The sequence below is a fragment of the Cyprinus carpio genome, chromosome B24, assembly GCF_018340385.1.
Source record: "Cyprinus carpio isolate SPL01 chromosome B24, ASM1834038v1, whole genome shotgun sequence".
Classification (NCBI taxonomy): Eukaryota; Metazoa; Chordata; class Actinopteri; order Cypriniformes; family Cyprinidae; genus Cyprinus; species Cyprinus carpio.
Genome location: NC_056620.1, coordinates 10,389,318 through 10,401,639, shown reverse-complemented (window position 1 = coordinate 10,401,639; position 12,322 = coordinate 10,389,318). Strand labels below are relative to the sequence as shown.

Here is a 12,322-nt window from a genome sequence, read left to right as displayed (position 1 = left end):
TCCCATATGTTTAAAGTCCACGGTATAGCCTCAGAGCCAGTGTTTCCCTGGCAGACTTCTGCCATTTCCAAGAGGTTTACAATCACCTCCAAATTTCCATATGCACCTAAATGGACGTTCATATGCGTATTTGCTCCCAATACCTCCTTCGGGAAGGATAGGGCTTCCGCAACGTCCCTGTTACAAGTGGAACGGGTACGTTTTACCAGTGTTATCCAATCACACTGAGCTGTTTGTGCTACAACAACGATGAGCGGTCTTCTTGTTGCAAGCCCCAGCCTACACCAAAAAAGAGTGCAGGCGGCTCACACAGGGCACTGGGAAGGGGCATCATCCATGGCGCTTTGGTAGGGAATCCCAATACGTTGGTCACCGACGTGACGTCGAGAGTGACTGACTGAAAGGGAACATCTCGGTTACGTATGGTAACCCTCGTTCCCTTTAGGAGAGAACGGAGATGTCACGTCCGGTTGCCACGGCTGCTGTACCACCGCTGAGCTGCTGGATCACTGGCTTGGCTCCTCAGCGAAAACCTGGTATGCATTGCACCTGCTGCCTCTTTATGCTCACACTGTGATCAGCTGCAGCTGGGTGCAATAATTGCATGCCAATGTGCATTGGCTCATTTAGTTTATACTCAAAGTAGATTGGTCTCTCGAAGCGAGATCCCAATTCGTCGGTCACCGACGAGACGTCTCCTTTCCTTCCTTCAGGGACTAGGGTTACCATACGTAACCCAGACGTTCTTCAACTTATTTCAATTACTTGCCAAGACAACAATACAAATTTTTTACGTTTATTTCTTTTATAATGAACAAATATATATTTTTTTTATTCATTTTAGCTTTAGTCAGTAATAACCCTGCAATAACAAGGTCCATTAGAGAGACAACTAAACCAGCTGAAGAGTGTTTACTGGAAAGAGTGTTCAGTTTACAAATAATCAACATGGTAATTATTAAAGACAACCAAAGACGCATTTAAAGCAAAGCAAAGACACTCACCAACAACTGCTGAAAATTTTGACCAATTATTGACATGAAAAGTATTCACGTAAACAGCAGGACTGCATGAGCGTATTTTTGTTTTTTTAAAACCCCCATGTGACATATTTTGCTTTTTTTTTTTTGATGGGGGTACTATATCCACATTGACTTTACACACCTATTTAAAAACAGCAGCCCTTCACACCAAGTTTAACAGGAAGAGGCAGTAAAACAAAATGGGTGAGACCTACAGTATTTCATAATTAATAGTTAGCGGTGAGGGAAAGAGGTCTGCAGTGACGTAAAAATGTCAACAATAAAACGTTGAAAAAATAGTCATCAATCTCTCTTTTTACATAATTCAAGATATTATGAACTGGATAAAATCAGTAGTGGCCAGAAGCGAGGCACGGTAACTTTGATTGCTTTAAACTGTAGACATCTCCCACAAGTGTTGTGCTATAGCGAATGGTTTTGTAAGTTCCTGCGGTGGTCTCCTGCTCAGTAGGAGGCCACACCTGCAAAGCGTACAGTAAATTACTCTGCAGGCCTACTTGCCCTTGTCTGCTACACTGTGCTAACTCTATTGTCAAAAGCTTAATCACCACCACAAGATTTATATCCTAGGGTTAACTCGTGGGAATGACTCAATAAAGCTGCAAGTTATTTGTTCTTTTTATAGTCAAATACTGCTGTACATTTAGAAGGAGCGAAAAACTTTCAGTGATAGACCAACATCAGGTTACCATGCTGCAAACTGCACTATATTTAATCTAATTCATTATTCCTGCTGAGATTTATCAAATAGAAATTAGACACTGGGGGGAGTAAAACAACTTTCTGGCAAAATAGAGAGCAGAGAAAAGATTGACGCTTATGTACCTGTTAAAGGATGTAATTTAGCCTCAGCTCTCATTGACTTCGGTAGGGGGTGGAAGTCTTTACAAACCTGTAGGTAAAACAAAGTTATTTTCATGTCTTCCATCATATAAAAGCCTTAATATAGTTAGATCAAATATTAAACGTACAGTTTAAAAATGGAAATCATTTTAGTTAATCATTTATCGAAATATCACAATTAAGTAAACATGATTTCAGATCGTTTCATTGTTTTGGTTCGAATGGATGTTGACATTTGTCTATGTCCATGATTTGACAAGAAAATATTGACAATTTATTAAGAAATATTCTATGTTTGATTAGTGAATGTATAGTTTGGTTAATAAACGTATATCCATTCCATTAGTCTTCTGTAATATAAGTTATTTTTTTCAGCCTTTTCTCTCTTTGAGATGGTTTGAAACTGGATAGAATGACAATCATAAAAATGTGAAAAAAAAAAAAACGAAAAAAGTGAGAAAAAAAAAATTTTTACAAAAATTTTTTTTTTTTGTTTTTTTTTTTGGATAGATTGATCATAAAGACATTTTAAAAATCAAATCAACACTGGATGGACAGTAATACAAAAAAGGGTAAATATATATATATATATATATATATATATATATATATATATATATATATATATATATATATATCTATATATATATAGTATATATATATATACACATTTATTAAGAAATATTCAAGGTTTGATTTACTGATAATAAACGTATCGTTTTTTTTTGCTGTCACAAAAAAAATTACCTTTCATCCCACTGGTCTTTTCTGATGTTCCTTTAACTAACAAAAGTTAAACTTTTTTCTTTTCTCTTTTTTTAAACTGGACAGAATGACAGTAATAGAAACATCTCAAACATCAACAATGGATGACAGTAATAAATGAAGAGCATTTTAAATAAATAAACAGGCAAACATCAATACTGGATGACAGACATATAGATAGATGGATGGATCGATAGATAGATTGATAGATAGATAGATGATAGATAGATAGATAGATAGATAGATAGATAGATATAAGATAGATAGATAGATAGATAGATAGATAGATAGACAGATAGATAGATAGATAGATAGATAGATAGATAGATAGATCGCAAGATAGATAGATAGATAGATAGAAGATAGATAGATAGATTAGATGATAGATAGATAGATAGATTGGAAAAAAAATCATGAATTATGTTGATGACAATTTATGTGATTGACAATTTGAAAAAAGGTAAAGTTCAAAAGGTTCTGCAGAAAAGGAATGAGCTATAGTTGCAGACGACAGCTTGGCTGTGATGAGTAACTGTGTTAATTTCAGAGAGTTCATTTGCTTGATAAAGACTGAGCATTTGCTTTTCCACTGTAGATTAAAACAAGTGACTTAATATGGTATAATCAGTTTATAAAAACCCCAGGTTTCAGAGCAGAAATAAAGCTGAAACCTCAGCCAGAGCGTTCATAACCTGTAAACATCCATCTTAATCATTCACTGCATTAATGGCCAAAAGTGTTTGCAACACTCAGTTCATAAAGCGAGTAGAACGCTTAGCTAATTCATCGATGCACTCAAGAATCAGGAGCTGTGGAAGAGAGAGACAGAGAACAGCGATCTGGCTGAAGGGATGTGGTCTGTGTTGAGATGTCAGGAGCATAATGGCCAGCTGAGTCATAGGTTATAAAAAGCTGTCATTAGGGATTTCAACCCACTGCAACTCATGACAGTGGAGTAGTGAATTATTTATTAAGGGGGAAACTTAAGTGCCCCTAACTCAAGGCTGCCTGTTTTTCTGTGTTTTTTTTCCTTTAGGCTTGTTTAAACTGCTTTGCCAATAATTGTCATGTACGCAAGTTTTAATAAAATGATTTATTAACATGACATTCATTGTTATTTCGTTGCTGCCAACTAATTTTGTTACATAAAATAATAAATTAATACATTGAGAAAATATGCCTTATATACATTATATGCGTTAATATACGTTGCTGAGCATGATTAACATTGAGTGATGTGCATAAATACATCCAAACATAAAGTTTAATGAACAATTTATTTCAATGAGAAATGTATTCTTTTTACTACATTCAATTACATTTTCTGTTTATGTTCTTGGCAGAAACAACAAAAGATTTTGAATGCGGTGTTTGTGAATATTACCAAGCAGGTAAATTAGAATAAAAGTGAAGTACTAATTTTAAGACCATAATCAGTTAGGATTTTTGCAGCTTTTATGAAGGTAGTTTTCAGACTTTTTTTAGTCCTTTTTAAGACAAAGTAAAGAAAATTTAGCAAATAAACTGAAGGGAACACAATATGTCAATATATTCTCAAAAGGTAAATGTCTACGGAGCACAAAATGAGTTGTATTAACAAGACTTTAAAATGTAAAAAATGCAAATTCCAGCTATTGTATTTGAATTCATTATACAAAAAACTCAACCACTAGAATATAGAAATAACTATAACTTTCAGTGTATCTACAAAAAATGATGTCCTTCCTCAGTATTTTTGTCTTGTTTTCCAGTACAAATGTCTAGACTCTTACATCAAGATACATTTACTTGATCAAAATGAAGGGGTTATAATAAAGACATTAACAAATATATTCTCAGAAATGTGTTCAGAAAAAAAAGTTGAATACAAAATATATGAAAGTTATTCGTTCTTGCTTAGAATATATACTCAATTTAGTAGAAAACAAGACTTCATATTTTAAATTTGCATCTCAAATAAATGCATGTTAAGGTTTGTATTGAAAACAAGACAAAAACACTGAGAAAAAGTATTAATTTGGCATAACTTTACAACAATTTAAGGCCTCAACAATGGTAAATTAAGACCCACAGAAACACAATGCATTGCTGTATGTAAAAAAGTGAACTATTAGTAGTTTATATGAATAAATAAAATTAAAAGGTGATTAAAATTTCCACTGCAAATTAGGATATCGTTCTTGATCATTTTGGCCCAATTTAACCCATGTTATTCAAAGCCATTACTGAATACCCAGTAATTGCTTTTCAATTGTACATGTGCCAGTGAATATTTTCTATATTGTGGCAAATGCAATATTTCCATAGAAATCCTACCACGATCATTATATCTCCACACAAAAAAACACTTTTTGCTGACAAAATATCCCAACTCTTTACTCCAAAACAATTTCACATTGCTCTCATTGCCATTTGATTGCCAACTGCACACATATCAGTAAAGGCATTCGCTCTTTGTTTTGTCCGTAGTGTATGAAAATGGTAAAAATCCCATGGGTCAGTGAAAATGATCTGTTTCATTCCAGTTGCCTGTTTTAAGTCAGTCAAAACATTCCAGACTTCAAACGGGGGCTTTGCCTTCTTAGGCCATTTCTGTGTCCCCTTCTCAATGGCCCAGGAGGGCTTGGTTATTTGGATAAATTAATTTCTGGAGTCTGCCTGCTATTGCAAAAGCACCGCATGTCTGACAGCAAATTAGTCTCACTGAAACAACAGAGACTTTAAGACCGAAAAAAGAAAACACCACTGAAGGAAGGTGGCACGGACAATAACGAGACTTGATAAAACACAAAATTTAAATGCAAATTGTGTCTTTTTTTTACCATACTGAATTTTATAATAGTAGTTTGAAGCAATTATATCCGATCACATGGCTGTTAGGATAAAACCAGCACATGTAATGGATATCGAGTTTCTGACCTCACCTCAAAAACGCAGAAAACATCACTCGAAAAACATCCAATCGCAATAAACATCTCACAGGTATACATGCCAGAAGCAATCAAACACTGATTTTCTAAAAGTAGTTCACAACATAACTGTGGGTATTGTATCATGCCATTAATGTGCTCATATCAGTGATATTTACTCAAAAGTCTGAATTATATCAGTTCTCGACGACAGAAGTTGATGAAAATGTCTTCATAACATGGACTCAGACGCAAAGCCGCAGACTTAGAGCAGAGGTCTTTAAGAGCGGAGGCCTAGACCTCAGCCAACACATGAAGACAATTCAAGATAAATGGAGCATGCTATTTTCACAGTGCATGAAAGGCTGCCCAAGGACACTGCTCTGAAAGAAAGAACACAGCTAGCCAGTAAAAGCGGAAAAAAGAAGAAACTTCAAAGTAGTACCAAAACACATTTTGATTTAGGATAATTCATTTGATGAAATGCTTTGTGGGTCTTGGAATTGGTGCAGTTACCACTCTGAGTGCTTGAAGTGTATCGCGCCACAACATGAAACTACACACCGTTTGAGAATAACACCATATATTAGCCTTAATGATAATGTAACGTAATGGTCCATAATACAGATAAAGGCCTGCAATTGTAAATTACAGCTGGAATTGGGTTAAAGCTAAATTTAAACTGGGCAAACATTAATAAACACAGAATTGAAACTGTGTCGCAATGAAGATCTTATGGAGATTATTCTAGCGTGTGACTGTGTCTTATACAACAGGACATAATAAATGAGTGGTTACTCATTGCACTGAAAAAATGGTGTAGAAACAATTTCATTCAGAAATTGCTAAATTTCACAATTAATTACAAAGGAATGGGCATGTGATTTAAACTTTTTTTTTTTTTTTTTTTTTTTTTTTGGTAGAAAGACATAGTATTTTCTTGTAAAAACACACCAATGATAATCGTTATATACTTTATATATGAACATGACAAGATTAAGCATTGATTAACCATGTTTTTATTCATTTCCATTTGGGGGAAGTTGGTTTGTGCCAAAATCTGTGCAAATTTGTACTTAAATTTAGTCAAGGTAAAATGAGAGAGAGGTAAAATTAATACGAATAATTATATTTCAGGATGTTTGAAATCTATTTAAATGAATGGAACAAAATGGGGTCAAAGAAATATGACTTCTCAAAATAAATATTAATAAATAAAAGTTGCTCCAAATTAAGCTTATTTTCTGAAAGACATACATAAACCAGTCAGAGAAAGTTCTAAGGTTCAGAATATGTCATGTAGTTGAAAAAAAAAAAAAAATCCCCATTCTGTCTGTTAAGATACAGGGAAATAAGACATTTTTTAATACTCATTTTTGTGTGAAAAATATGGAATTACTTTCTTTGAAAGGTAGATTTTTTTTTATTTTAAACTCTCACATTCAGAAAAAAATAAATTAATAAATTGTTAACATTTCCATATTCCCCCAACGATACCAATATAATAGTATTTCCTTCATTTCTTGGTGCAAATCTCAATGGATTGAGTTACTGGCACAACTTACCCCAAAGAATTTGACAGTTTATCCATGAATGTAATATTTAACCTTTGTACGTGATGTTTAGCCCCCCAAAAATGCATGATTTTACACACTGGCAACTCATATGCATACAATTTACCTGCATCATTTTGCATTTAAAATCCTTATATTTCTAATGTGCATTTCTCAATAACAGGCAGCTGTACTCTCTAAAAGTGCTACTCTTTAACCAGTGGTATGAGTGAAGTCTATGAATTTTGTTTTTCCTGACATTTGTATTACCAGACAAACCAAAAAAGAAAATGACCAATTTATTGAACTTGATCGAGTATAAAACCAGGCTTTTCAGTTTGGATATAAATTACTGCACATATTCACTTCTGCTGCAGCTCAACCTTGAAAACTCAGCGTAATGACACCAGCCGGGTAATGAGACCACAGAGCCATGATGACGCTACACGTCTAACCAGAGGGAGGTCTAGTCTGTAAAACCACACACACTACAGTGAGACCAAACCCAGTGACCACTGTTACAGTGGCCTAAAACATGTTCAGTTCAACTGATACCACTCTCAATACAATCTTCACATGCCATGTTAGTCTAAGAGAAGAATATCCTATCATAACTGCTGATTTACCTACTATAGGAAATGTGAATAAAACGCAAACAAATTAAATGCACACTAGCATCTAAATTCATAATATTAAAAATAAAGCGTTAAAATAAAAAATACACATTTTTTCATTAATTGTGTTAACTGAAATATAAAGGCAGACTAAAAGAAGGAAATAAAACTCACCATATTCAAACTCCATTCACAAATTAAAATAAATAAATTAGAATAACACAATTTGTGTTATTGACTGATTTATACTTTTTGTTTGCAGTTTGCACATTTACTTTTTAAATTACAGATCCATGATACACAATATATTGTTAAGCTTATGACTAGATTGCTTGTATTATTATTCATTTTCTAGAAATTAACTGAATCCCGTTTTGATTAAACTTTTTGGTAGCACAACTTATTTTTGTTTTTTACGGTTTTCTTGTTACACATGTCACATTTACTTATTAATAACACTAAAATATGCATAATTAAAAGCAAATAACCATAAATCAAGCCCTAATCTGAAAGTATAGTAAGTATATGTTGTTATTACACAGTAAATTAACTGTATATTTACACAGCATCAAATACATCTTGATATAAAGTGTAACCTTAAAATACCTTACCTTAATCTTAAAATAAGATGTGAACTACTTGCAACCAGTCTTCATCCGTTTAGCGTTTTGCTTATCAGAGCTGCCAAAACATGATGACTTAAAGATTGACAAACATTATACTAATATTACAAGACTATCCGTTTCCCCTCAAGGAATAGTGAATTACTGTAGTAGTTATGACTTACACGATCAAAATCTTTATTAGTCTCTCTTGTGCTTTATAAACCAGTTTCTTAATAAGAAAAAATATTTAAATTACTTAAGTTACAATATGTGGCTACTTAATTATTAATTTACTCATTATTAAGACAGCATATTTATCTTTATGCATCTGTACTAACATTTTATTTGACTTCATTAAAATCTGCTAATCTAATAGTAATTCTGATTGGTATGAGCCATTTTAAAATGATTTTAGTTCACTAGTTTCGGCTTATCTGCAGGTGTGAAGCCTTGGAAAGAAACAGACTGATATTCATCCCTTCCTGTTTTCCACACAAAGGTAACAAAACACAGTTTTATTTAGGCATTAAACACTATCGGTCATACGTAAATTAAATCATTGCAAAAACTTCTATTAAAAACACTACCTTGAAAAAAGAAAGTTAAGATCATTTTACCTTCAGGTCATAAAATAGCAGCACATACTGCAGGGTTACCCCTTAACCCTTAGACTGTACTTGTATTTAATACTGAATGTAATGTGCCCCCTAGAGGAAGTTCCTTCAAAACACTTTGCATCCTATGTACCAACTCTGACTGCCTCTAAACTGACCTAATTTTGTGCACTTTATATATATATATATTTTTGTCATTTATCCAAATGAAATATTTAACCACTGGAAAATAGAATCGGAAGAAACAAACTCATGAGCCCCAAACTTGAATTCCATCCACACGCATCCATCATTGTTTTGTATTCCCGTCAACGCTCAAACTAGGAAAAATTGTTTATTTTCAGAAATGAACATTACGACTTGAATTGACCTCATCGGTTACAGCTGAGCTTTAGAAATTGTGCTGCTTGAATGACCTGCCATTAACCCTGCAGTTCCAGTCAACTCTATTGTGGATGTAAAACTGTTAATCTATCCCACTTGCCTTCTCCAACTAAAAGTTTTCTTCAATTAATCTCTTGTCGAGAATCAGTTAAAATAGCATTCTTCATCTGTAAGAGGATCACAGGCGCGAACGCGGTACCATCAGAGAGAAAAGCGTCTGCGAGCAAGCCCTGCTTTGGCAGGAGCGCATTCTTAATTTCTTCATGCTCCATCTGTTGAAATGATAAAGTGCAGCCATAATGGAACACAACAAGATTAGATTAATTGGGTTTGTCCATTATACTGCAGGCCCTTCCACAGATGATCGCAATTTTCTCGGTTAGGGCCATTATGAGAGATCTGTTTAGCGGCTGATGCAATTAAAATGGGCTTAATGTAAATTTAACAATACAAATAACACTTTCCCTCCATGTACGTTTGAGTGGGCGGCCTACACAAAAGTCCAAAAGCAGAACAGATAAATAGCGCAGCAGCCCGTATTTAACTTCAAACAAACCAGTGCTCGATTTGATTAGTCTGAACTCTGTGATCAATAACTGTGTTATTGATGTGATCAGTGAGCATGTTTTCATGTTCTCAGGGATGTTCGGGGATCCGATTGCAGAGCGTTCTCGAGTGTTAGATGACTGATCTACTGTGTTTAAATCACTCGTGGGCCTCAGAGTTTACACTTCTCCTATATGCTACTAGAGCGTGTTGATATACAGACGTGTGAAAGCCGAAACACAAAAGCAAAGGGGGACGAAATTGTAAAGTGTATGAGAAAAGGATAAGAATTTCCTTTCATGTCTTTTCCGTCGTCCTTGTCGATCTGATAGGGCTGTTATTGGCGGTTTCCTGCAGCTGTATCAGGTCTCTTCTAGGGGAGGAGAGCAGGAGGAAGTAAAACTGACAGAAGGAGGTCCCTGTGTCTCACCCAATGCTCTGTTCGCTACTTAAACGGATGAACGGTGGACTCAATGCTTTTGGTCTCAGCATGTCTATGACTTTTGATTTATATAAAACTGTAAAAATATAATGATGTTATAGCTATTTGTTTTATTGTTTCAGTTGAAACGGCCAGTATTGGCAAAGGCTTATTTTGTAACATGCATTTTTCATTTTATAATTTGGGGATCTAAAACGACATCTGTTTTTTTGGTGACTTTGTTTGCATTTGCAGCACAAAGTCCTGAGTTATTGTGGCTAAACAGAGCAATTACCATAACCAATCAGACAACACAGCAAGTGTTTTGAATTAGAGTCCTATCATATTTCTGAACATATGAAATAACAAGCACCTGGAGAAGATTTTTTTCTTTCCATACATCAGAAAAGGGAGGAGGAAATAAACTTCACTGGTAATTAGCTTGTCATATCAGCACTCCTTGTACTCTGTGTCTGTTATTTCACATCATCAAGCATGACATTTATCATACCTACTGTGAAGACTTGCACACCTTGTGGTTGTACTATCACAAGATGGAATGTGAGATATCGGCAGAGGCACACAAAAAATAATAATGGTATGCAGTGATAGTATCCAAATGTTCTTTCTAACTCAAGAGTATAAGAGTATACAACAAGTATGCAATAAGAAGCTAAATAAAACAGCAGATAAAAAATAAAAAAAATAAAAATACATAGTTAAAAACAAAATTAGAAACTCAGTATTTTTCAATTACATGTAACCATATATCCTAACCAATAACAAATGTCAACACATTGTAGATGTTGCCCAATTGCTGAGCATGTAATTCCTATGAAAGCAATGTGTTCAAAAGGTAACATAGAACCTTTGGACGGTTGAGGTTCACTGAGAAAATGTTAATAAGCTGCTTTGCCTATCCAAATACTCTGTTAGCTTGGGTTTTGAGATGTGGTGTAAGGATAGAAAGCCAAAGTAAATACTTTCACAGGTAAGGGAAAAAACAGAAGAAAACGTGCTTCGATTCAGACCTAATCAAGGACCATACTGAAAAATAATGAGCAGCAAACCCTGCCCAAATATTAATGCTGCAATACACCAGCAAAATTCGTTCTCTCACAGAAGTATTGTGTTCTCTCCCAGAAACTTTGCATTCAGTCTCAAAAGCACTGAACTATAGTTTTTTTTCCTCCCACCTCATATTTTTTTAATCACAAAGGCTCTTGTGGGAACACAAAAGTTTTTTGAGCAAAGTTTCTCCAAGTAACGCAAAAGTTTTGCGAGTAATATATGTTTTTAAATATAATTTATATAATTGCTTACGTAGTTAATTTACACACATACTTTTTTTCCATATTTAAATTAGATTGATCTAGTGTATACCCCACTGTGTGTGTGCGTGTGTGTGTGTGTGTGTGTGTGTGTGTGTGTGTGTGCGTGTGTGTGTGTGTGTGTGTGTGTGTGTGTGTGTGTGTGTGTGTGTGTGTGTGTGTGTGTGTGTGTGTGTGTGTGTATATACATATGCAAAGCCCTATATGTAAATACAAATACAAACCAAGAAGACAACGCAAATTGAGAACTTACCTGAAAAGATGTTCTCCAAATACAGAATGTCTTGGTAAGTCAGCAGTGAACTGTGTTTGACCCTCACCATCACTTTTGTTCCTGTTTACAACAATAAAGTGATGAAAAAGTCAGCCAGGCATTGACTGCCAATGTTCACAGGCCCAACCCTTAGCAAACAGTCTCATATTGTCTTCATGCCAACAGAAATGTGGCATGATGACCCAACAGCTGAATTATTTTGTTCCTTCAAACAATGATAACTTTTTTTTTTTTTTACCTTAAAAAACACTCACCCAAAGGATCTTTACATCTGTTATGAACAATATTAGCAAGTAGAAAATTAATAATCTTCTGAAACAAATCAACTGACATCAACAAATTTTGTAATATTAGATGGAATTAAACAATAAAGGGCCAGTGGTGTGCATGTGTAAATCATGTTTAACTTCTCAATGAGGT

The 12,322-nt window shown here is 34.4% G+C and overlaps 1 protein-coding gene across 1 annotated transcript in view; it reads right to left on the bottom strand.

Annotated features, from left to right (window-relative positions):
- eya1 (EYA transcriptional coactivator and phosphatase 1) overlaps positions 1-11,962 on the bottom strand; it is a 77,548-nt gene extending 65,586 nt beyond the window's left edge. The window contains exons 1-2 of the mRNA XM_042751660.1: positions 11,882-11,962; positions 1,869-1,935 (exon numbers count right to left, since the gene is read on the bottom strand). Of these exons, the coding sequence (XP_042607594.1) occupies positions 1,869-1,902 (34 nt within the window). The 5' untranslated portion in view covers positions 1,903-1,935; positions 11,882-11,962. The remainder of the gene's footprint in view (positions 1-1,868; positions 1,936-11,881) is intronic.
- Between the last annotated feature and the right edge of the window lie 360 nt (positions 11,963-12,322).